The 27,631-nt window shown below is 38.2% G+C and overlaps 1 protein-coding gene across 8 annotated transcripts in view; it reads right to left on the reverse strand.

Annotated features, from left to right (window-relative positions):
* The window catches only part of LOC125320065 (signal recognition particle 19 kDa protein-like), a 107,698-nt gene that overhangs the window by 65,769 nt on the left and 14,298 nt on the right, over positions 1-27,631 (reverse strand). For 3 of the 8 annotated variants that reach the window (XM_048292036.1, XM_048292035.1, XM_048292029.1), the window contains exons 1-2: positions 24,950-25,021; positions 9,974-10,126 (exon numbers count right to left, since the gene is read on the reverse strand). In XM_048292036.1, the coding sequence (XP_048147993.1) occupies positions 9,974-10,108 (135 nt within the window). In that variant the 5' untranslated portion in view covers positions 10,109-10,126; positions 24,950-25,021. Of the gene's footprint in view, positions 1-9,973; positions 10,127-20,355; positions 20,409-24,949; positions 25,022-26,068; positions 26,087-27,631 lie in introns of those variants that run through there. The other 5 variants (XM_048292037.1, XM_048292032.1, XM_048292033.1 and 2 more) reach the window with 4 other exon arrangements.

Below are 27,631 nucleotides of genomic sequence, written 5' to 3' on the forward strand. Positions count from 1 at the left end.
ATACAGGTATATATTTTCATCCATACTGGGAGCATTGAGCCTGCTGACTTCGGAAGATTTTTTTGTAGAATAGGTAAAATTGTATTATAGGATGTACAGACAAACTGGCAAAATCAGGATGGCATCATCTGCCTGAAACCTGTCATTTCCTTAATGTTTTAATCTGCAAACCCAAATAAAATGCATTTTTAGTCTTCATTTGTTGCATGGGGTTGGTTTGTTTGTTTTCTTATTATGTGTGGGTTTTTTGTTGTTGTTCTTGTTTTTTGTTTTGTTTTGGAGGTTGCTTGTTTTGTTTGTTGTTGTTGTTGTTTTTGGATATTTTGGTTGGTTTGGGTTTTTTTAAGTCTAAAAATGAGAAAGAGTAAAAATAAACTCAGTTGCGCAAATTACTAAGGGTTTCTTTTGTAGTTCATCTCAAACACAAAGTTTGTTCTTGATAAAAGCAAAGAACAGATCTGGTGGTCAAATTCACTGCAGCTGATACAAACAAAAATTGCAAATAAATTGTATTAATTTATGCTTTTGATTCATTGATTCCCTCATATAGCTTCCTTCTCCAAAGCACTGAACTTATTACACAAACTCCTCATTTGTTACTGCATCTTTAGCTGCTCTTCAAAGCACTTCCAAATCCTTCTACCTTTCCCTTTAATGATGGCTGGAATGGCTGGAATTTATGTTCCTGCTTCATGCTCTTCAAAAGGGAACAACAAAATTCAGTGAAGTATCAGAGAAATCAAGACAAAGCACCTCCTGTGTACCAGACAGTGTATGGATCAAAACATGTTTTTAAAAAGCTGTAAGTTTAGAGAAGAAAAACAAGCTCCGTTAAGACAGCAGAGCCTGCAATACCATATAAACAACTCCTAAGAGCCAGGAGTACAAAAGTGTTAAAAAAACCCAAACCCCCCAACTTTGGCCACATCAGCCAGAATGCTGAAAAATCAGTCAGACAAAATGAAGTTGACTCATTAGAGTTGGCTGGAAGCTGCATGGAAACAATGCCAGGACAAGGACAGATTCAACAACAGGCACCACTTTCTGAGGTACACTCCTTGCATAGCAGTGAGCAAATGAAGAGCGTGCTAGAAGGTTCTCATCACTTGGTGACAAAAAGGCCAATTAAGGAGGGAAAATTTATGTTCAACTGCTTCAAGTAGGAAGTGAAAAAAAGAAGTTTATTTCACTACAGCCTGTATCCAGGTAAACAGGATTCGTCTCTGTAAAGCTGTAAGCCAGGCATGCACAGACAGAACTAGGATGATAGGAAACAAATAAATGCCAGAACTGAAGGAGGCAGTAGAAGTGGTAATGTGTCTGCAATCTCAGAGCAGCATAGTACTGACATCACAGGATGATCACAGAATCATTGAATCACTTAGGCTGGGAAAAATCTTAAACCCACCATTGGGTTAGTCCTACACTAAACCATGTCCCTCAGTGCCACATCTACACGTCCTTTAAATACCTCCAGGGACGGTGACTCCACCACTGCCCTTGGCAGCCTGTTCCTGGGCTTGACAACTCCTCCAGTGAAGAAATTTTCCATAATGTCCAATCTAAACCTCCCCAGTACTTGAGGCCATTTCCTCTTAGCCTGTTGCTTGTTATTTGGGAGAAGGGACCCACCCCCAGCTTGCTGCAACCTCCTGTGAGGAAATTGTAGAGAGTGAGAAGGTCCCACATTGAGCCTCGTTTTTTCCAGGCTGAGATCCCCCAGCTTCCTCAGCTGCTCCTCATATGACCTGTGCTCTAGGCAAGAACCAAGAACAGAATCAAGAGCAAACACCATCCTTAACACTGAGACAGACCAAACATCTTGCCAAACCAACCTCCCTCCTCTCCAACAGCAGAAACCTAGTGAGGATACATGAACTGAACCTACTGTTCATTTCTCTTGCATGTCCTCTCCCCAGCTTCCCTCTGGCCTTGACTTGCAGACTTCCTGAAACTGTATCTCCAGTGTTCCTACCTCCCATGGCAAACATGATACGAAACAAGCTTTGTTTTGTTTGTTTTCCACTAGCTATCTCATGATGTTATTTGATGTCCTTAAATCTGGTATTCAGGAAAACGATTAATTCTCTAATAACTCTCCTCATGACACTTACAATCTTTTATTAGAGCTCAACAATCTTCTTCCCATCCTGTCCCTCTCTTTTTCCCATCTCTTCACCTGAAAAGTTACATTTTATTAAATCACAGCACTTAAGGAAGATTTTCAGATCACTTAAATCTTTTTGGCACCTAATGTGAATTCTACTAGGTCCTTCCTGAGGAAGTTCATCAGAACAGAACACAATACACGTTTTCTGGATCAGCACGTGTCCATGCTGACACAATTGTAACTGTTTTGTTTCCCTCTTTATGCCCAGTAATTCCCAGTATCAGACTAACTTTGAGGAACCAAACTAAGCACTAATCTGACACTACATGGAATTTTATTTTTCAGGTATTTAGAGTATCTCTAATACCTCTTTCTACGCTGTTGCCATATTAATTCAGACTTCATGGTGTACATAAAGTTAAGGCTATTTTCTAGAAGTCATGATTCTTCTGCTCTTTGGAACATGGAGTTTTATTTGCCATGTATTCAATTCACTCACTCAATACCACAAGATTCTTCTGCAACTATTCACACTCCTCTGTTCATTTTTACCACCATGAAAAGCATCAGTCAAACTCTTGTACCTCCCTCTTTTTTTCCAAATGACTTAAAAATACGTTGAAAAGAAATACAGGTAATGGCAGAAATCTCACTAGGATACTATGGGTTTACTAAAGAAAAAGAAAGACTATTTATTTTGCCCTTCATTTTCTACCTTTAAGTTGAATAATCATTAAAGAACCAAGAACCCTCTTAAATCAACTTGGGCTCTTCAAGAGGCTTTATTGAGGGACATTATTGAACTCATTTTAGGAAAACAAGCAGAGTCCCCAGTGCCAAAACTGCTTACTTCCTACTCAGCGATTCCCCCAGAGAATTCTTATTTGTGACCTACATTTCTCCCTAAAAAAGAAAGGTTAACTCTTTACCCACAAGCAAGTGCATTCTTTACTGTGGTTTCTGGTATGTCCATTACAAATTCAAATTTGCAGGTCAGTAGATCAGCAGCTTTTCCTGAATTTTTTTTTCTTAAAAAGTAACACAGTCTCACACCTGCCATCTTGTGCAATTTGCATGATGAGATGCTGAGGCCATTTCAAAATGAATCTTGATCACAAAATCTTGATCTTTTTCTGACAATCACAACTGGTTGTTTATAACCAGCAGGCCTTAAACATGTAAAGAATCCTAAAGAGAAGCAATACAGGTGTCTGTCTCGTGGAAGAGCAAAAAAAGTATGTCACTGGACTTTCTTCAGTTTGAATTCTGTAATTTGACAGCGTATCATTACATCCAGCAGACACCAAATAAAGGACAACGCCTAAGGAAGCAAGTGGAAGAGTGCTGGTGAAGAATCTCAGAGTCCAGGGGGAATCTAACAGATCTCCAACTAAGAGATCTCTCTCCAGCAGAAACGCTGACACAGTGCGGAATATACGGAAGAGAAACTTTGACTATGAAGCAAAATTTGCAGAATTGCTGCAAGTAGAGAACTTCCCACTGAGGAACCACATGATTCAAGAAAAGACAAGATATTACTGGCTGACAAACTAACAAAGACTTTTGTCAGGAGGGAAATAATTTGCATGACCACTATTTAAAGTATAGTGGTCTAAAGATCACTCAAGCAAATGACTTATCTTTCTTCGGCTGTAGTTTGCTTTCTTTAAAGCCAGATGGGTCACACCTCAACTTTCCCAACTGCTTAAGAGAAGGTGAAAAAGGTCATAACTTACAACCAACAGTTCAGCAATTTCATAATCAGGTTGCTTTTGAACACTTGGGTAAATATAATTTGTTTCTGATATTTCACTGTATGTGTTTTACCCCTTTGTTCACTAAGTTTTATTGTTGATACTTAAAATTTAGAGACAGGGCCACTGAGATGTTCTCAGTATAGTAGGGAAATACCTTCAAGTTCTGTATGACCAGTTGCTGTGGAGATATCACAACACTTGTTTTAGTCCATGAAGCAACTATAATCCACTATGTTATATCTGACTTGACCTCTCAGCAGCAATAACAACATACCAGATAACTCAGATCACTCAGAAATCAGATTCTGGAATCTAGTTCTGGAAATAACGCTAATACTCTAACGTGCAACAGGATACAACAAGAAATGTGTATTGCACTACATTCAAGATTCAAATGAAACACCAAGTTATCCTGTAGTTTAGTTACTATGTGTAGCCTACTCACTAATAGCAATTCAAGATCAAGTATATCTATTTTAGCATACTTTAACATTCTCTTCTGACTGGTTTGCTTTCATAGTTAACTTAATTTTTCAGCTGTGTTTTTCTATATATGCCTTGGTGAAACATTTCACTGTATGTGATGCCAACCAAAAATCTTTTCTCTGAAGATAAAACGAAAAAAGGAAAAGGCAGGATGCAGCTAGAAACACTCTCCTTTTACACAGAGATGGAAAAGTGATGTTATCTGACACAGTAAGTATCCCCAGCAAAATGCATAATTGCTGGTACCTTAGAAGAAAAACTGTTGTTAGATTTCAGAAGATGCTATTGCAAACCTGGATATCTCTCAAATGTATTCATCTACCACCTGCTTGAGGAAGCACACACACAGACAGATGCACACTGCATGTGTATATAGCACATGACAATATATTAACCTGTGTGTATCAGAGGTCTCTGTGAATATGTTGGGCTTCAAATTCTAATTTGCAAGCACGTGGCTTACCACAATACATTGAGCCAAAAATTGCTGTGCCAATTAGAGTATCTCCAACACCTTTTATGGCTTACCACAAAGATCAGTAAACACTGATGATCAGAGACAGCTCATCAGAACAAAGCAGGTTTTCAAGGTTAAATACCAAAAAGTGGTGGCTAAGCAGACTGTAAGGCCATGAAGTGTGGTTTGTCAATTTAAAAGAAAATGGGATCACCTGCTTACCTGATCAGGGAGACATCTGGTAAGAGCAGTTACTCATTCCTAAAGAGAGAATTGCTCAGGAGACATTTAAAAGGAAATATTGAAATTTAGTCAAGGGGGATAACGGGTACAAATGGTACCTGAAATCTAACTCCTAAAAAGGCTGTGATTAAGCCATGAGTATACCTGATGTAAAGGATCAGCACTTAAAAAAAATATTTTCTTTAACTCTTATGACTTATAGATCACAAAGTGCAACTTCCATGTCAAAACACTGCAAGACAGTTAAGTTAGTTTCTGGAACATTCTGAACATCAATCTTCTGTTTATACAGACAAACATAGGCTAACAAGCTCCAATCTGCAAACAGCACGTTTTTCAGAGACCCTTCCTCATTTTAAAATGAGACAAACAAGCTACTGTAGGTGGTAAGTTGCTAACTTGCCGGTCAATCTGCTATTCCTGATAAGGATTTGTATATTCATCCTTTCCAATAGTCAAAAAAAGATATAATGGGAAGTTGAATTTGCAGATAAAATAAAATGCAATTTAATCATATTTAGTTATAAAAGTACACTTTAGTTCTAATATGATGTAAACTTTCTCACAATTTTTACAAAGCCATCATGACAGAAACGAGATGAAAACTGGGCACCATGGCATCTTCTTTAGCATAGTTTTTACCTTTAATTCTGGTAATTTGACTATGAATTCATCATCACAAAGTATGTACACCACTGCAATAAATCTGGGATATTATATGCTAGAGACTTAATATTCCTTTTGCTACCACATTGAATTACCATAGCTTGATATTTTAGAAACGCATTCAAAATAAAAATCCTCAAAATAAAATATCTTCATTCTTGCTTTTTTATTTAGTGAAAATATTTTTCAATCCAACATAATAGCATAACAAGTTTTATTGCCCTGCTATCTAATTAGCAGAAGAAACTCACAAACACCATCAATGTCAAAAATAAATCACTCTCTGGATCTGCAATGGATGTGATAGTAATGAGCTCTCTAGGACTTTGTCTTTTAAACATTAATTCCTTCAAACACACAAACCAAATAAAAACAAATAAAACCCGCAGAAAATTATTAAAACTAAAACGTTTATATGAAGAAAATGATCTGCCAAAACACCACCCTCCACAACACATGAATGAACAGCTCATGATTTTCTGGTAAGAATTTAACCGTTACTGTGTTTCTTTGGTGTATATTTATCTGGTTAGAACACATCTCAAAAAAATCAAGAAATCTGAATCACTTCTAGTGACAGTCTTCCTATTTTATTTTTGAAACATGTGGACACAGTACAGAAGACATTGAATAAACTGAAAAGTCATATGTAGACTAAAATTTTAAGTGCACTTTATAAAAAGAGACAATGTTTTGCTCACAGAGCATCACATATACTAAAAATGGCTTTCTTACACAAGATATCATGTATTACTGATTTACTATAAAATCAAAGCACTCAAACAGTGGGTGTGGAAATGAAGCATGATGTCACTCTTACGCTACTTCTAGAGTTCTGGAGTTTAAGTTAAGTATACCTGTTTCCCCCATATTTTATATGGGGAAAAATGCTGATACTAATTAGCTATGACATTAAAAAAAAAAAAAAGAAAAAAAAAAAAAAGAAAAAAAAATATATATATACATATATCTATATATATAGATATATGTATATATATATGCCATCCTTAAAGAGAAAAATACTTGTCTTTTACAAGAACCAGGCAGGAAAGTCTCACAAAGTCTTCCACAAATGCGGGAAACATGTAAGTATATGCACAAAGTATGGCTGACATTGGATTACTTTTTGTCTCTTCATGAATTTTACAGGTTTTGAATTCTGATAAAACTGTTCATAGTTTTCTAAATTTGTCCATAGTCTGTGGTTTATGCAATTACTCTTACATCTAGACACTGAGACCATTTTTTTTTATTTATGAGCCAACATTGTTATTTCATCGATCATCAAACAGCGTATTTGTTGACTTAAAGAGAACATTTTATCATACCAAACTGCTGTATTTCATCTGACAGCAAGCCAATAAAAACAAATGAATTTCCCAAGTTAGTCATAGTACTCTGAGGGATTTCTTTTGTTTGAACAGTTAATCCCTAGGACAACACAAATTAAAAAACAAAGTGGAGATTGTTTTACTAATCATTTTGGCACCCCCCTTTATCACATTTCTCTTTGTTTATCCATCGTGTTGTTTTCTGGTCAGTAAACGGAGTCTTCACTTTTAAGTAAGAGATTTAGCTTTAAACAGGAAGCAGTCAGACCTTGTTCTTATATAGGTCAGTATTAGTTTATAATAAATACATGTGCAAGATGAGCTCATGTCAAGCTTTTAATTCCCATATGATTACCTTACAATTCTGAAATGAAGGGATTATAAAGATGGGGCATACTTATGCAACGTTTTAACACTACTACTTCCAAAATCAAGTCCTTTAAATATTGTCTTTAAAATGCCCTTCCTAACTACTCCCCTCTACAGCTGATTACAGAATATAAGGAAATGAGGAGACAGGCAGAGCAGCAGTCCAAAGAATCACTGTGAGATGTCCCTGCACTGGGCCACAGACCAAAATTCACATTGCAAGAGCGGTGATGTTTGCCATGGAACCCACAGCTTGTTTTCCCCACTGCTTCTCCCCTTCTTCCGCTAATATTTAGGATTTTACTTGGCAGGACGGGTTACAATGGCTCTGTGACACTTCTGTGCTCCCAAAGGATCATTTTTTCCAAGACATTCAGGAATCTTTGACTGCATATATATGGTAGCCAAAGGGCTTTTGAACTTGACTGCTCTGGCTCTGCTAATGACTTTGCTTGTAATTATCCCTAACTATGGCACTGGGACCATACAAACCATGCAGTTTCGTTTAGTGCAACAAAGCCAACACACACTTTCTCCAAAAGCCTGCGAAACTAAAATTATCTCCCAATTTAAGAGAATCCTGCAATGATCCCCATCAAACTTCACCCACAGACTCCAATCCGACCCCAGGATCATTCCCATACCATCCTTCAGGTTTGACTCAAATTAAAACTATGTTGTGATACTTTCCAAAGAAAAGGGTCTGAAACAAACAAGGGAATGACATGACTTTGTGGTTCAGGTGCAGGTGCAAATACACCTGAGGAATCAATGATTTTCCAATAGAATGTGAATTAAACAACAAAAACCATCAAATTAATCTGAACAATCTCTTCTCCATCCATCCCCCAAAGTGAAACATACTGAGTTTGATATTTGAGGTGGAGGTTTTTCTGGGTTACATTCCTTAAATCTAGAAGGGAACTTGGGACAGAAAAAAAATGAGACCTCTACTCTGGGCATGTTCATAATCACAGAGGAGTGCAATGGAGCCACTTTCTGTTCGGTAGTCTGCCAGATTTAAAGTAAGAACACAAAGCCATTCCACACCCCAAATTAATGCCCTAGAGACCAGCTTGTACACCTGGACTGTCTCTAGGTCACTGGAAATTTAATTATCTACACAAAAGCTAGAAAAACCTCCACCAAACGACCAAAAACCAAAACACTTGTATGTGGATGAAGAAGAGAAAAAAAGACATTTTTACTCTTTTATTGTAAAACTAGCAGGAAGATCATCTGTTCTGTTCTTCCCTTCCTTATTTTAGACTGCAATGACAGGCAGTGGAGGGAGTTACTGACAAATTTGTTGCAATATTTTCTTAAGAAAAATAATATAAATGACAGAATTAGTTTAAAGACACATAACTCAGCAAACAAGCATTTTTTCTGCAGCTGCTAATGACAACAACCATTTCAAGTAGCTGGTGTAAAGGACTATAATTTCCTTTTAATTTAGATAGCAAAGCCATTTACATTTTACACTGCAACGTAAGGACTAAAAATATCTGAAAAATCTGTGCTTTTTTTCAAATGTTGTAACTAGTGTTTCCAAAAGCAGAATTTTTCTTCTTATAGTGAATATACAGTCTACATGCTGGAGGAGAAGAAAATTCAGTTCAAATATTTTTAATTGCTATATTAATCACATTACTGTATTTTAAAAGTTAAAGACTGGTTGTAAAGGAACAGTAAGTCTGTGATATGAAGATCGGGAAGCAAGTAGATGGAGAAAATAATGTTGCTTAATATTTAGAATATGCCTACCCTGTACAGGAGTATACACAGAAATACCAACAATTTCTGAGCTCTTCTAACTGAGGTACCAAAAGCAGACTGGTTTTGCTGCCTGCTAGCAAAAAGCAGCAGGATTTGTCAGCTTAGGAAGAGCACCACATTAATGCAGCTCTAAGGCTTGCAAAATTCTGCCTTCTTCTGCCAGTATCATGGATCAGACAGATACAGATGATGGTGTATCTTCCTACTGATTAAAATCCATCTAAATTCCACTTGAGCCTAGCGTTTGCTCTTAGACAGGTGGCTCTGAAGGCCTACACTTAGCCAACAAACACCAGCAGGACAGATCTGGGTGAAATTTTTAAGTATTAATTTAAGCTTTGGGAGAGATTGGAGAACTTGTGGTCTTATGTTAAAAGGAACTTCTGTTGAGATCTTAAATATTGTAATTATAGCAAACCCTCAAATTTTTAAAATTACCTGAAAACACTGAAAAACTCCAGTGTTTCCCATGTTTTCAAGAGGTGAACAATACTTGCTTTGTCAACCTGTGTCAACACTCTGGACTTCCTGCTGGGAAGTACAGCTGTGCTAAAATGGTAATGCTTATCACAGCACACTGGGAGCTCTTTCTAGAAAACAGTTTTGAAATTAAAAAATAATAATAAATAAATATAGCTGATAGTTTTTCCCTTACATGGCCTGGAAAAGGACTTCCATAGGAGTCTAAAAGTACACAAAACTCACTCAGCAATTCCCAGTCCATGACACAAAGGGCAGTGACAGAAACCCCACATAGGCACAGAGCTTGCAATACCTTCATATTGGACGCCTCGGTTTCCAGTTTTGTGAGGTGATTTGAGTTATCCTCTAGCTCTTGCCGAAGGTTGGAGTTCTCCATCTTTAATGCCTCAACTTGCTTTAACAATTGATCATATGAAGCTGCGGCCATCCTGGGCTACCCTCAGCCCTTAAAAAAGTAAGAGAAAATATTAAATTTAAGCATTTCAGAAAAAAACCTTTCACTACCCCAATGTATCTAACCACAAAATCATCTCTTTCTCCCATTTACCACATGACTTTCTAAACATTTAATTTAAATCCATTAAACCAAACTGTTAATGCCTAGAACTAATGCCAATTCAAGACTTTTTTCCTGTGGGCCTCCATTTGATGTGCATGATTAAGAGAAGGAAAAAAGTTCATTGTCAATTGCATCAGATATTAGGGGAAGCTAGAATACACAGAAGAAAATCACTGCATCATACAAAAGCATCCTTATACTGGCACTACAGTTTCAACATGGAGAAATTGCAGCTAATAGACCATATATAGAATTTTTATATAGACAACAAGCATCTTCACACATATTGAAAAGACGCTGACTACCTACTTATTTTAGGAAACAACTCATAGTCATAGATGTTCAATGTTCCTAGGAACAGCACACACTCTGAAGGAGATGCTATATGAAAGGAAAGCAGTAAATACTGGGGAATTTTAACTGAAAAAAACTCCTTATCATCAAATGTAGTAAATATGTAGATATTTTTTAAAAGTATCCTTCAAGGCACAAGATTAAAACAAATTTCTTTCACATGAAGTAGTCATACTGCACCATGGAATTTAAAGATGAAAAGCTACTCTTGATATCAAGGGATCCCATACTGCTTTCAGTAAAACAGTAACACAGTCCTAGAATGCCATCACAACTACTCAGCCATTATAAAGGAGAAAGAAACAAATACTTCGATTTCAATTATAAAGCACAAATTGTTCCCCACTTTCCAAACCAAAAGCCATCAGAGTTGTTCACCTAACAATGTAAGTTAACTAAAACATGGCTAATGAATATTTGCAACTCTTTAGAACTAACGCTATCAATTTTGATTTCATCAGCCATTCCAGAGAATAAAAGGAAGCCTAGCACTTCACATAACACAAGCTATCCCTTTCAATGTCACTGGAGACACTTCGTAAGTATATGGCCTCTAACTTAGAGGAAAAAGAAAATTTAAAACTTACAGGGCAACATTCCCTTTCATTACTGCAGTTACTTTGGAAAAGATGAAACAATTAAAAGCTCTTATTTAGCATTTCCATTGTAACCTCTGACCAAACCTTTGTCCTTACTGCTTGTGTAATCCGTTACAAAATCAAGTTTCCTCTTCCTGATGAAACTCAATTGAATTATCCAGTCTACTAAAAATTAGGTTAAATTATTAAAAAATGTTGTTGTTCCTCAGTACAAATTTTGAAAATTGTGTTTAACCTTTCTAAATTTAAACCAAACGAAATGTAAAGAAGAGTGTACACGACTGAAGACAGGAACAATAACAAAAGCTGTAGTGCATTTGATATGACTGGTTTATTTCCTTTCCAAGCACCTGTCACCATCAAAGACAGGAGAAGGAAGACACCTGGCACTCATGAAACTGTGACTTCCATGAGCAAAAAGAATCTGTAATATTTCTTTTTCAAAATTTGGTCATGCTTTATTGAAGACCTTGTTTTTAGAGAAATAAAGGCAATCTGAAATAACTACTCTACAATGTGAATTGTGGGGTATCATCAGGCTGTTTCTCCTAAAAGGTTGAATCTAGTCAAGGAGAGTTGTAGCAAAAACAGAACACACAAACAAACACCAAAAAATCAGTAAGGGCAGACTGCTTCTGTTACATTTCACGTATGCTTTTATCTAATAAGTAACAATTTCCATTACTATTAAGAAAATTAACAGCTATAGTTCACATTTCAGAACAGACTGCATGCACAAGCCCAAGGAAAGAAACACAGAAGTTAAGAAGAATGGAAACTTCTTCCCATTAGTTGCCATGAATTAGGACTATATTGTAATACTGGTAGAATGTGTTGTTTTTACTGAAGTATATCATACATTTATTCATCTACATGTGATTTACAGAAGCTGCTCTGTGCCATGTAGGACATGCATTTTGTTTCTTGATAGAGTACCTTTTTCTCCCATTGCTATAATTCATTATTAATATGAAAGGACAGGTAATGACAAAATAAGTATCCAGTTTTTCCATTTCCTGTCCATTTTTAGGAATTCTAATTTACAGATTTGAAATTTAGATCAATCAGCCCCATGAACAAGATGTACACACACAACAAAGGAAATGGAGAAAAATGGATGAGGAGGAGCTATGGTACAAAGACATAAACTGCATAGCTCTGGTATTTTATATGCAAAACATATTTTTGCTAAATGATTAAGGATCCTGAAGGGGAGATTTGGTTTGCCTTTCCACCCTTCTGATCTAGGTTCCTCAGCTTCCTTTATTCTTATAACATGAAAGTAGGACATCACCACTAAGAGACAATATTCTACCTCAGACTAGAAGTCACTTCCTGATTTATTCAAATGTCAAGCTTTGTGGATTTTCAGATAAAAAAGAAATTAGTTAGCTGATCACCACAACCTGAGTAACCCAAAACATTTTTTTTTCTGCTAAATAGATGCCCAAAGGAGAAATAAGCAACAGCGTCACCACAGCTGATATAGAGATTAACAGAAAAACTGTACATGGGTAAGGAGCAGTTCAAAGACATCAAGATAACACAGGGCAGTGCTGAAAGCCAAATTATTGGGCTGGAGGCAGGCTGTCAGCAAAATTCCCCCAAAACTAGACTGTGACGGGCATTTTTAAATGTTTTGTTACTGACTCTGGCACAAGAAGTAGCATCAAAACTTGCTCCCATAAATTCAAGAGGTTGCACAAGGTCAGAGGACTCGATGTCATACACAATGAATTCGATGAACTGAGAAATAAAGCACCAGAAACAGGATGGAATTAAAGAGCATAGCGACATAGGGTCACTCACATAGGAATGTCAACCTGGAGCAGTGAAGCCTCTCAGCAGCCAGCCTGCAGGGCACTGTGTGCTGCCAATGAGACTGGCACAAGGAGACCAAATACAATCCCCAGAGTTATCAAATCATTTTACAAAGACATGGGTAAGAAAAGTGAATTCAAGTGGGTGCAGAGAAAGATGCAAAGTGATCAGGGGATGAGAGAGTATCTCAGAAGAGATTAGACAAGCACACCTTGGCTGCCTCAGCACATCAAAGACTGGAATGACACAGCTATACTAAAGAGCAGAAAACACTGAAGAGGGAGAATAATAGATATGTTAAAACACAATACTGACACAGAACAGATGGGTGTAAATCGGTCATTTATCAACCTAGGCTGGCAACATCAACTAGAACTTGTAGTTCAGAGGGATCCTTGCCAAGCATACTACACAAGAAGGAGCCAGACTTCATGGCTCAAGACATCTAATCTTGTATTCCTAAACTTCAATACAGACAAATGCTGCACTTATTTTTGGCACCTTCAAGATATTTGTTTCTTCTTCTTCTGAAATAATGAAATGCCGAAGTATTTCACAAAAGACACCATTAATTAGTTTTAAAATGCGGGAAACTGACACAGGTAATATATGACCACGAAGCAGCTTAGGCTTTCTGATGCTGAACACTGTGTCATCTCTCAGGCACGTGATTTGAAGAGTGAAATCACAGGGCTCCATTACACATAAGTGGTTCCATGTATGAGATAAACCCCTCACAATTAAAATCTGTTTCTCTTCTGAAAGTACATTTATACCAACTGCTTGAAACTAGACAGAGCAGATCAGAATTCAGGTCCCAAAACAATCCTTGGATTTATGTTCTGGGTAAAAAAAATCACTTATAAATACTTTATAAATTATATATTACAGCTTTATTAAACACAGAACTGTCGGCATCAACAGAAACTGACTGTACCACTTCACCCCCTTCTCGTAGTTTCTCAGTGGTTACATTACTTGCCTTGAGGAAAGAGCTAAACTCTGGACTTTCTTGGCCAGACAGGTTTCCCAGCCACATCCCACCTCATTCAGCCCAAGGGAAAGCAAGGAATACCTCAGACATGGCCTGTTAGTCTGCAGCTGTACCACTGCACATGCAAACATATTCAACACCACTGGGTCAGAATCAGCTGGATCAAGAACAACTAACTCTTCTTTCCCCCTGTAGGAAACCACTACAGTGGGGGAGAATGCAGGAGAAGGGAAGAACTCTGACCTCTAGAATCCATTTCACATTTCACCCAGCCCAAGGGAAAACACATCATGAATGCAACACAACTCACCTTTGTGAAATTCACTATTATGCTTCAAGTCAAGCAAGCTCCCTTTTACACTCTAGCATTGTTTCTTTCCAAAGCGGTCATCAAAGGCAAGAATAGATACTGATTTTTCCAGATTTACTCCGAAAAATAAGCCTCATGGAATATAGAAACTTTGAAATTCCGTATCCTCACATGAGAGACACCCAAAATCTAGCTCTCCTACTTCCCTGACCCATATTTCTCATCATTAAGAAGTTTCTTCTCCATCTCCTACCAAAGTAAGGTGAAATTATGACAAGAAATTTCACGCTTTACTGAATCAGCACTTTGCATGAATATACATATCAAAGAGGAATTTCAAGCTGGATAGAACTCTTTTATGCACTAAAATCAAAATTAATGAGAAGCTTAAATTTATGCAAACACACTGTTAAGATTTAGATATGCATTTTTTATATTAAGAAAACTGTACCAGTAGCCACTGCCCGGACAGGAATTTACATGCACCCATTTTGATCTCAAATCCCAAGTGATAGGAAAAAATGTAATGTAGCCTGAAAATTTAGAACTTTTTAATTGACCAGAGCCTTTTTCTTTGAAATCAGTAAGCATATATACTCAATATGCCCTGAAGAGGTTCTACTTAAGAACCATAACAATTTGTCATATATTAAAGCTCCTTATGAAAATATTTCAGACTTCCATTATTGCTTTTATCCATAAAATCTATCATCACTACTATTGCATTCTACTACCACTGGCAAGCACATTTACTTCTACACTCTGTAACTCAGATTTTTCACAATGTTTCTCTTATTATTATATAAAATTTAACTCTATGTGTAGATACAATGTACCTGCATTTTATAAATTTTGATATGTTTAATCTTTGTTTCCATATTTTGAAATTTTTTGTATCTATATTTAATACTGATTCTATCTAAAGTTCATGAATATAATTTAGTAAGTCTGGGAAGGCACATCAGCTCTGCAACTCTTCAGTGCTGAGCCCAGTATCTCATCCTTGTTATTCTTTACCACTCTGTCAATTTTTGTCATTCATTCATAGGAATGTGTCTAATGGGGAATTGTTTCTTCAAGGGCACACCACACTGAATTCAGGGAGGAAGTGCTGACACAGCCATGACATTTTCCCAATTAGTTTATCTAAACTACCTTTAAAAACAGATTATTTTTAAGCACCAGGCCTACGGGTTCTGACTCACAGTGGTTGTGGCCAACGGTGGGGTGGCCGGGAGGGCTCTGCCGGTGCCTCCCCAGCTGTCTGCCCCACCCATCTCTGCACGATTCCCACCCAGGGAAGTGGGGAAGGGCTCAGCTGCTCAAGTGGCAGCTGCTAAACCACTGCAGATTACTGCCCGACTGCCAAGGTAATCTGAAATAGGTGTCAGTTTAAGTTTACTGTGCTGGGTCATTAACCACGATGCTTCAGCAGCTGTTGCACAGCTATTTCCAAAAGAGGGGCAAGGCTGACAGGTAGGGGCAAAAAATCCAGCACAGCTGTTCCAAGGTAAGTGAGCTCCATTTTAGTAACTTCAGCTCTAAGTGGACCATTTTCATACAGCTTCCTTATCAATGCACTCATAAGAAAGAAGTGGGGGGGGTTTTGCTGTTCTTATTTTGAACATATCAAACCATGCCAATTTGCACTACTTTAATTTCTCTGTTGACTGAATCCTGTATTGAATTTTCCATTACTTCGTTTGAAGCCGGCCTTCAGGTTTTCAGCTCTGGCAAAATACCAGCACTCCAATTGCTGTCTTCAAGAACTTACCCAAACTGAGTATTACTGTGTCAGGGACTGTCTTATCCATTTCAGTTTGGGCAAGCTTTCAAGGTTAGCCAATTTAAAAATGTTTATCCTTCACTGGCATTGTCCAATTCTCTCCTTCCTTACTCACTGAAAAATACTCCACTGGACTCAATTTGTAAAAGTCCATTATCCTGATTTCTCCAAATAGCAGAAAAAACATTTCTGCCTTCTCCAGTATCACACCAAACAACTATGTTATTTCCACCTGGTGATAAATCTGTGCTTTACTAAAATGGCCTTTGGTGCCAGCTTATTTCATCTTCCTATCCCCACCCCAATTTAAGAACAATCCCCAAAACTTCTAGCCAGGAGCAGCTGAAAGGGAAGCCATTTTGTTTGGGTTCTCTTCAACTGGGCTATGCAGGCACACAAAAAAAATTAGCTGTCTGAAAGTGGCTTTGAGTGCGGTTAGAGACAACTAAGAAAATACTCAGCCCACAATGAGAACTGCCCATGAGTGAACAGCAGATCTGCTCATGTTCTAATCTGCTCTGCTTTAGCACACTTAGGTCATCAGAGATGAAGGAAGGAATATAAAAAACAATCATCACAGAAAACTGCTCTTCCTCTAGTTTCTTTTAGCAACAAGGGCTTTGATAACAGAAAATTAATTGCAAGTTATATAACACTACTCTTTTTAATACATTTGAAAATGATGACATTCAAAAAAATTGATAACAAATCATACCAAATTATAATATCTAGATTGGGCATGCTATGGATTCCTGGGGTTTTCAACCATGTAAAAAAAACTGCAAAGGCCAGATGAAGAACCATTACTGTTATCAGTTATTCTAACACAATTTGTGAAAGCCTTAGTCCCTTTAAAAGAAGACCACACAATTTTCTCTAAACCTTGGTTGCATTAAGTTTTTCTTTTTGGGTTTTCTATCCACTTCTGCATGAAGGCTATCTTTGTGGACAGCAGACTAAAACACTCAAATGTTATTATACCCGGCCTTCCTAAATCCTTCTGAGTGGGGATTGGGTAAAGACTGGGTTTTTGTGTTTTGTTCTTTCAGAAATTAAGACCTTTCAATCCATCTTTGTATTTTGGGATACTACCGTAAATTCCATACTTGGCCTGTACTCACCAACCATGAACAGAAGCATCATCTGTCCATCTTAACCAAAAGTGGTAAGTGATCCATGTTCTCAGCATTCCTTAAAAGACCGTGAGGAGAAGGAATGAGAACATCATGGTCTGAACTTTTGTGTGCCTCATTACATGTCAAGTATGATAAAGGTCAAGTGTATGTTTGTGTGAGAAACAAATAATTTAATGTTTGGACTTTTACTAAAGAATGCTAACAATGAAAAAAACATTCCTAATTCAAAAGTAGTAAAATCAAGAAGTCATACATTTCAGGCTATAAACTGTCAAGTTCAGCTTTTATTACACTGTCAAGAAAATTCCCACTTCTTCATTTATAACTCTGGGTTGGGAAGTTCCTTAGCTGGTTAGTCATGCTGTATGCAGAATATGACTATGAAAATTCGAAACATGATTTGCATTTAAATACTATATTGAACACAAACCACTCTAGACATCATTTAGATCATAACTTATATTGGATCAGGAATGATTCACAAGCCTGAACACTCATCCTTCAAGATGATCATGTTTGTTATTCATGACTAATTGTGTATGCCCTCACTGCACGTGACTTGCTCCTGCTTACTTCTGTATTTCTCGTAATCTTTAAGGATTCAATTCTAGAAAGTTTAAGGTATTAAAAAGTCTGAGAAAGGTATTTCCTTTCCTATTTTACCTTAAAACACAAACTCAAAACAACCAACATGAAATAAATCAGCTGTAATAAAAAAAAATTATACATACTATAAAAATTTTCTATTATATATTATAAAAATAATTTACAATAAATATATATTTCTCCATCTTGGGTGACCTATCAGGGCCATCTTCAAGGTTCTCTTCAGCACTTATAAGCCCATTTGTCTTGCAGGAAATGTATCAGCACCTGATCACACAGGTGCATGGATTTTGGAAAACCATTAGTGGAAATTAGGTCTTTGCTGACAATAATTTACCATCACAGCACAACATTAGTAGTATAGCTTATTTTAAATACGATTTTGCTACACTGATAATAAAAGAATTTACCAGATATCATCAACATAAATATTTTACCAACTAAATTAAGATGCATATTGAAATCCAACATAAGAATTTAGAGATCAAGGGAACCAATTGTAGCCACATGCATTTCCAACTTGTGCTGTATTATTCCATACTGATATAACAACAGCACATTATGACAAGATGTATCAGAACATTCATCATAACCAAGTATTTTGTATTTCAGGGGTGATGTTTAGAAAAATCTGCACCCATAAATATTTTAAAGTCTTATATTTAGAAGTGATCTTTTATTCAAGCTACCATTTTAAGAGTGTGACTTACAGAACTGTTACAGTGGTTACACAGAATACTACTAAGACTTTCTTTTTAAGAGTTAAAAAGGTACAGGAAGAAGCATCACCATAATAATCATAATAATCACTACTGTGCTTTTGTCACCCTTTTTCCTTTTAGAAAAAAAGGGATGAAAACACCTCTGCATCTTCTGTTTCTTTTAACATTTAAGCGACTATAATGAAGACTCAAAATGCCAAAGCAGAAATATGCAGTATCACCAATTTACCCTTTGAAACCAGTTATTCCAAATATTAAGTTCTCACATGATGTTTTAAAATTTAGTATTATCCAAAGTCTCTCATACTCATAAGACAGGAGATTTAAGACTCCAAAAATAGTGGTATATATATAAAAAATGTTTTGAGGGGATATATAAAGAAGGTATTTAAACTGAGACTTTTCTTCATCAAACCTTTTTTTGCGCATCACTGTATTTGACAGAACTGAGAAAGAGAAGAGCATTTTAACAGTTACTTCACGTCTCCTTAAAAATACAGAAGAGTCTGGTTCTAGAAAATGGCTTTCAGTATATATGCCTATGTGTATTTTCAAAGAACTATAATCTTGGCAAAATACTCATAAATCTGTTAACTGCATTAGATAACAGAAAAAATTAACCAAACAGTAAAAAGACAGTGAAAAAAAAACCACTGAGAAGCATTTTCAACGGAACAAACAGCAAAGGGTGAAAGAAGTACTTAAAAACGGAAATAGATCTATATTGTGCTATTCACGTATGCACTAAAATTTACTGAAAATACTTCTATGCACGCTAAGAAGCTGTGTATTTTTTGCGACGCCTTTAAAAGGCATTTTTCAGGGTATGACTCTCCAAATCAAGTCAAAACCGGGCCGTACTGGTCCTCTGAAGAAAATCCTATCAAACGAAAAATACCCCTTACAGCCCGAAGACAAGGTCCTCCATGGGAGTCAACAGGAAGAATATTGTATCTTGACACAAAACCTGAATAGGATGAAATAATTTGGCAGCATATGTGTCCTCCAAAAATCGCCACATATTTTAGCAAAAGCAAGGAGAACTCTGCTAGCAGTGACCTAATTACTAGCATAAAAGCTACGTATCTGACAAAGGGGAAGAAAGGACCCACTGCTTCATACATAATTTATTAAGATTTCCCACAGCATTCAGGTTAAGTCACGGACCCAAGCACCTCTTTGTGATGTTAAATAAATCTGTGAGAAGTCAGCGGATCCCAGGGGCGCGCCGAGGGCGCAGCGCTGCCCCCCGAGCGCTCCCGCCGGTCGCCCACCCGCGCGTCCCCCGCGCTGCGGCAACGGAGGCGCCGCCGCCGCCCGTCCCTAACAAAGCCGGGCCGGTGCCACCCCCGGGCAGCGCCTCGTCGCCCCGCGAGGGGCACCTCCGCGGCTCTGCCCGCCCCGAGACCCCTACGCGCCGCCGCTCCCCCTCCTCCTCCCGCTCCTCCCGGCCCCGGAGCCCGCGCAGGAGCTCCGCAGGGCTTTGTGCCTCCGGCCGGCGCGGCGCGCTGCGCTCGGTCCCGCCCGTGGCGGCTCCCCGCCGTGCCCTCCCGCCCATCCCCGCGGCTGCGGGGCTCCCCTCCCCGCCGCGCGACAGCCCCTTCTACCACCCCACGTTTTGAGGGTTTTTTTTTTCGTTTTCGGGGGATTTTTTTGTTGTTTGGTTTGTTGGGTTTTTTTTTAAGTCGCGAAACCGCTTCCTCCTCCCTGCCCCTGCCCATCCCGGGCGCGGGGAGCCTCGGCCGCCACGCCTCACCCGCGCGGGAAGAAGCCGCCGCCGCACTCACCCCATGGCCGCGGCCGCCGCGCCTCCATCCCCGCGCCAGCGCCAGCGCCCGGCCCCGCCCGCGCCACCGGCTGCGCCAGCGCCGCGCGCACGGCGCGGCCCCACGGGTCACGTGCGGCGCAGCCAATGGGGCGCGCGGCCGCCCCCGCCCCGCCCCGCCCCGGGCGGAGCTCCGCGCGCGGCCCCGGGCGCGGCCCCGGCGCTGGGCGAGCGGCCGGACATGGAGCCCGCGCTGCGCAAAGCAGCCCCGCGGCCACTCACCCGCCCGCCCGTCACAGGACGTTTGACATTGTTCATGTAAGAATGAAACGAGGTTCTGCGTGTGCTAGAATTAAAGCTGCTACAGCTCACCTAGAAATACACTGAGACATTGCTTATTAAAAGGGCAGCAGGAAGCGTGTCCTTCAAGGGCATCTCAGATTTCTCTGCGGTTCAGGAAAATGCTGTTTTCATCTGCTTTTCAGATATGAAGTTGTTACTGCTAGTTGGTAGCTTAATAACAAATCAAATATACATACATTTAAGCTATGTTAAATTAGAACAATAAGTACCAGTTGGAAAAAATCTAAAAGGCAAATGAATTTATGAAAGAAAATCAATTTATAAAGCTATTTTATAATCTCCTTTCAGAAATGCTCTCTCTCCAAGGGTAAGGATGTAACAACGTATTCATGAAGATGATTTAAAACCTCACAGAAGCACACTACTGAAATCCAAGAGACAGCAGAAATTAAGCCATATTTCAGCTGTTTGTATTTGTAGTCCATATTTTCACTTTAAAAAACAATTATCTGTGTAACAGCTACTATAAGAATCTTCTAAAAAGCTCTGATATAAAAGTCAGCTTTGCAGAAACAGCACAATATTAAATCTTTTAAATCCCCTAGAATGATTAAAGAATAAATCTATGGACAGTGCAACCCATCTCAACAAAATAGGGCACAATAGAAGACATCTGAAAAGGTAGAATGGTTCCTCACCTAGAGCAAAACAACGCCCTTCCCTGTGGTATGTTACATAAATTACGGAGTTATATGCTTCTACAATGGAACATAAGGATAGATAACTTATTAAAAACATATATCCTGATATGCCTGCTAATAATACTTCATTCTGCCTATAATACTTTATTTGCATGGGACAAGCAGACATGTAGTACCTCGTTGTTGGGATGAGATGAAATCAAAGGCACTGCAGGCCTGTGCATGCATGTGAGCAATTGTACCACACATTACTTAAACGCTACTAATTTCATTTCAGCTGTTTCCTCATACCTCCTTTTTCCAGTCAGAGAAGGCAACAGTCCATACTCACAAAAGATGCTCTTTACCAGATAACCTTCTATCAAACATCTTCATGATCAAAATGATGTGTGACATACCATCTGCTACCTTCAAGATAGTTTTGCACAAAATCCTCTCCGACTTCACCACTAAGGCTAACTGCAGAGATACTGTCACTTCAGCTGTTATGGTAAAACACTTTAAACCAAAGTTAAGTGGGCCATTAGTCAAGGGTGTTCCAAGGCTTTATGATTTTTTTGCTATAAAGCTTCTATTAATTACAGTAATTGTTTGCATCCTATGGTTTATGGTGTTTTATGATCCACTTGATTCCATTTCACAGCGACCAAGTTCATCCTCCCTCAGCTGTAAAAAATTGTCACAGTACTCTTAACAGGTTCGAAGCTTAGAACCTAGCTAGGCACTAGACCTAAAGCCATCTTACTTGATATCTTAGTGATATACACCCTTGCTCCATCCCTCAGAAAAGCAAACCAAAATGCTCCCAGTTGTTACTGTGAAGTTGTCTCCATCCTAAAATTATTTACATTGGTGTAAATGTATATTCAAATAAATACAGACATGGCTCAACATCTGCATTATCAGTTGGCAAGTTGTTGCAACAGGAGTTGTAGCTTAAAACCAAACCAGGTTGTTCCAGTAATAGTTTTGAACTTGAAGAATTGGAAGTGTTCAGAAGTGGCAAGTGCTACACAGCCTGGAATGACTACTTTAAGTGTGCAAAGATGACACCAGAGAACCAAAGAAACTGAAACACTATGTACTTTAAAGCTAAATTCCACACTTAAAAGTGAAAAACTAAGCTTTGAGAAGTACAGTTAATTTTCTAGAACCCAAACCAGCTGTATTAAAAGATGGAAGGCTACATAATGTATTAATTTACACACACCATACTGCATTTCCTGCAACTTTGTAACACTAACTGTAGTTTTCACTGTGTGAAAACTGTCTTGCTACTCCTGGTACTGGTTAATCCTTTCTGAGGCTGGGAGTCACAATCTGAGCAAATTCACTGCTCTGCAGCCTGAAGTCCCACATTAATTTGCAGAACAAGCAGAAGCAAAAATTCTTTAATGATTCCTGCCAAGATGACAGCTGAGTGGGAGGGAAAAAGCTTTCCCCTCCTCATTCATAGTAATGCCCATTCTGTTATGATTTCATAAACATGGCTGCTTATGGTCTGTGTCTGTGTCACATGCACTTGTCTCTGCAGCAAAATCCAGTAATAAGAGAAATTCAGTTTAACAAACAGTATGCTTTGACCCTTCCCATATTGCATCTTCCAGTGGTGTTAAACCATTGCTATACAGCCAAACAGGTGAATATCTTCCCTCAAAACTGTTTTCTGTCTGCAGTACAGGATTTTTCTAATAAAACTGATACCAGTGAAACACTGTTTGAGAGAGAGAAAAAAAAAAAAAGGTCAGGCTCTCAGGAAAAAAGAAAGGAATTGTACATGAAAAAGTCTTCTTTAGACTAAGTTTATTTTTGGCTAGTTATTTTCTATCTGGCAGATGGAACAAGATGGCTTTTTCATTCTTTGAAAGAAACCACTACCAAGACAGGCTTAGCAATACCTGCAAGATATTACATAAACCTACCCTTTAAAATCTATTAGAAGACTCAAATCTCTGCATGAATCCATGTAAGCTATCAAATCCAAAAGACAGAAAATTTTAGTATTGAAAGATACCTGTTCAGTTTCAAACTACTTCTATTATTTTGGACAAGATTGCTGCAGTCTACTCAGCACAGCATTCTCAAACAGTCAGATGGGAATTTGGGCTCAGGAATGGAATTGGCAATATTTTTTATGCAATTTTTGATGCAACCTATGCACCAAGTGTTTCCCATTGCATTTATAAAAATCCATTTTGAGACCAAATATAATTGTCATTAACTGTTATACCCCACTACTAAGTAGTGCTAATTAGAATCTCTGCATAGATTAAGATGTAAATTTTTAAAAACATAAGGTACATTTCCCAAAGTATCTATTTGCTTCATAAAATCATGACTATTATAAGAGGAAATGCAAGAGGTTTTCTGGTTTTAGATAGCTGGCTCATAAATGGGACAGTTCTCTCAACCTTTGCAACCTCACCTACTGCAGCAATACTCTTCTCCCTATGAGCTTTTCACCATTAAATATATTTAAAGTGATTGATATTTCATTATTAGTCATTGGACATGCACAGAACTACCTACCTCAGAGACCCGGCACAGGGAGTGGTTGGATAATGAGCTAAATTCTCTCTCTGGTGCCAGGCACTACGGTTGGCATTACTTGCAAATGTGAAAAAATAGTGCTGCTGAGATCTTGCCTTCAGAACTTTCTAATGCAAGATTTAGGCATTGAGTTGTATCAGACTGCACTTTTTAGAAAGGTCGTACTTCACAGATTTCCTTAAAATAAACTGAAGACATTTCACATCTGTTTTACATAGAAAAAAATTTCATCTCAACATGGGACTTGACGACCTATTTTAGCAGCTGCTGTAACCAAAGGTTGTCTTGTGCCTTTCAACTTTACATGGGAAAAAAACCCAATGAAACTAAACATGCTCTTTGTTTCTTATTTTCTTTAGTACTGTCAAGGTACATTCACATCTCTCACTACCACACAAAGACCAGGTTTCCTCTGAGGCCTGTCCTTACCATGTGACCAGGACCAGTGAAAGTTTGTATATACACACTTGAGAAAACTCCTAACTTGCTCCCATTGGCATCATCTCACTGTTTTGGCCATTAAGAGCTGTAGCCCTACTTTCTCCATCAAAAGTCTCTCAGAAATATTGCATATTATTTCCCCAACTATGGGAACTTCCAACTATGAGCACTACAAAGGTCATCAGAAAAAGGTTTCCTGAGGATCAAGAACCTAAAGGACTGCCTTTCTCATGCAAATGAAGAAACAATGAAGAACTCTGCCATTGTTCACAATGCATCATCCAGAACACAGGCAGTAGTCCTACAAAAACAGACAGGAATTTTCTGTACTTAGAACAGATTTTTACTAATGTACTAAATTCCACTTTTTTTTTTTCTTTCCAGAAAGTTGTGCTACCAGTTCCTGAACTTGAGAAGATTTTTCCACAAGCAATGACAAGGTCTGTCTTTCACAGGGGTCAATTAACTACCCCACAGACATGTAACATAAGCTAAATGAGAAAAGCAGAGAAATGCATGCTGTTTAGTTATTTCATAACTAAGTCAGAGGCACAGAAATACATCATTTGCTCTTTAAATCCTTTACTATTTAATGCTCTCTACTGTTTGCCAGTTCCTTACTTTTGTCCAGAAGTAGTCTGCTCTCTGGGGCATCTCCCACTCATACTTTCTTCCCTCTCACTAAGTTTTTCCATCTGCACGAACCTTTCTTGCTTGAAATTTAAAAAAAAAAAAAAAAAAATCAAGAAAAAATACTGCTTCCTTCCTCACATCTGTTAGCTCTAGTGTGGAGCCATGGCCCAATCTGCAATATTAGTCACATTCTCTAAAAGCAGTAAAAGCAATAATGAAGGTAGTTTGTTTAGAAAACTGTTATCCAATAAATTTCACCATCCACTCTTCTATCTCAACTATATAATAAGCACCACCTGACACAACTTTGTGTCACACTACCTACGATTTCCTCATCCTCTAATTAAGAACATCACACTATCCTGGCATTATATCACTTCATTTCCTCTGCTATAGCTCTTTCAGGCTTCTTAGGTAGTTTACTGTATCTGCATATTGTAATTTTCACTTCTTGCATCATGGATGGTGCTTATTCAATCCACTAAAGGGCTCGACCTTTAAAGAAATTTGGAAGCAGATTTTAGAGATGTGAGCTAGGAATCTTGTCATTTTTCTGTAAGGTGCAGAAAGTGAGTTCACAGTGATCAGATAAAGAGTTGACTTTCAAGTGTAGTTTACCCCACTGACAGCTGTGTTGGTATGTGCCAACCTGCTCACTCCAAACCTCCAGCCAAATAAAGGCTTATCCGCACTTTTGAAAATGTAATTGCATCTTTTAGCCCATTTGGAATTCTGTTTCAGTAGTCTGTTAACAGTGTTGAAGGCTGAACGTCTCCAATATAAAAGCCCTTGGTTAGTATACCTCAGGGATTCTCTGGTGATTTTTTTTCAGAAGAGAAGTTATTCCTAGAGGACTTTTTTCATTAATATGTACTTTTTCTCTTTTCCCCATTTGGGCCATAGACTAGAAAAATATGTTTAAAGAAAGATAAAAAATGGTATATTTTCCCATGTTTCTTGGGAAGTGTCAGATTCTGGATCTGTCTGATGGCAGATCTGCACTGAGTACACACTTGGAACACCTGCAGCGTCCTGAGTTACAAGATAAAGCCCTATTTTGCTGCTTCTTCATACTCAGCATCACCCATAAGAAATCACAGTACTCACATGACACATGGATGACTGCACGTGCAAGTGGATGGTCAGATTCAGTTTCTTGTTACACTGTGGTTGACAGAGGTCCCTGCTAAAAGAGATGGATGCTACATGGTTATATAAGCTTTATAGTGCCCAGGAGCACATCCCAGAATTCTACACCACTCTAACAAATGGAAGCTCTATCAGTGGAATATTTACCTTTTTCTGCACAATCTTCCTTTCAGTCCTCCCTTTGTTTGGTTTGAACCAGATGTTCTTAATGCAAGAGCTGATTTCTTGTAAGCATTCTGACATTTTAGTAGTAATAAATCAGTTAGCTGAAGGTCATCTGTTTAGCTAAAGGTCATTGACATGTTTTTTGCCAATGGTATTGAAAAGGAGAGAAAGTTAATTTTTGTGGAATCCTGTAAGCAATGACCTTTTCCAGAAAACGTAGGTTAACCATGACCATTCTCCAAGTCTGCTAAGACTTAAAAAGTTCCAGCTAGAGACAAGTTTCTTAAAATACACTGCATTAAGAAAGGCTGTGACAAGGTCTAGAAAGACAAGGATCTTGCTAAGTCATGGCTGTGAGTTCTCTCACCATAATTACAATTTTTTGAACATTTAAAATTTAGGCTCAAGCCATAGAGGCTCTTAGCTACAACAGGACAACTGCATCAAATCAATCTAGAAAAACTATAATTTACAAGATAAAGTGTTGGCAAGGAATCTGAGGACACATATATCATCCTCAAAAATATAAAAAATTCCACATTTCAGTACATAAAAGTAATTGCTAAGGAGTTTGAAGAAAGACCACAAATAAAAATGGCTTGTCAAGGAAGATTTATGCTGTGTGGTTTAAGGAGTACAACTTAGTCAGTTTAGCAAAAGGTAGGCTGTTTTTTATCACTGTATACTGAAATTATTTTTAAGTGTCACACGTTTAAAGAGATCCGTCAGCACAGATTGGACAAACTGGAAATGAATTTCCTAACATTGCTGCGGTTAATCAAATTACAGAAGTTCAGTAGGAATTGAGCCCACAAGTTGAGACAAAGTATTTCAAAAATTACCAACTTTTGCCGTTCTACAGCCTCTAATGTAAGGGTCACACTGAATAGTGCTGGGGTCCAGGACTGAACTACATGAAAGCTTACAATTCAGTTAATGCTGCAAGAATTTAATTCCTTGCAGTGTGCATACTGGTTTTGCAACAATTATAATCAAGTCTCACACCATCAAGACTGAGCTGATTGCTTGGCAAGGTTAAGAAAGAAAATCCTCCAGCTCATTTCTCAGGACCAGTATAGAACTTCACCATTAACTGATTAATTGATTTCTGTGTATGCAGAGATGAGCTGATGTGGGAGGCAACACTCCTGCAGAAGGAAGAAAATTAACTATATCTCAGCTGAAAACCAAGATGAGGACAAGAATGGACTTGTGCTCTCAGGTAGCACAACCCTCCAAGACACCTGGCCAACACACAGTTTTTCAGCTCACTGCCATATTAATCACTATGAATAATGAGTCATGTCATATTTTTCAGTTAGCTTTTGTTTTGGAAGCGTTCTTACTATCTTCAGC

Source organism: Corvus hawaiiensis, chromosome Z (assembly GCF_020740725.1).
Source record: "Corvus hawaiiensis isolate bCorHaw1 chromosome Z, bCorHaw1.pri.cur, whole genome shotgun sequence".
Taxonomy (NCBI): domain Eukaryota; kingdom Metazoa; phylum Chordata; class Aves; order Passeriformes; family Corvidae; genus Corvus; species Corvus hawaiiensis.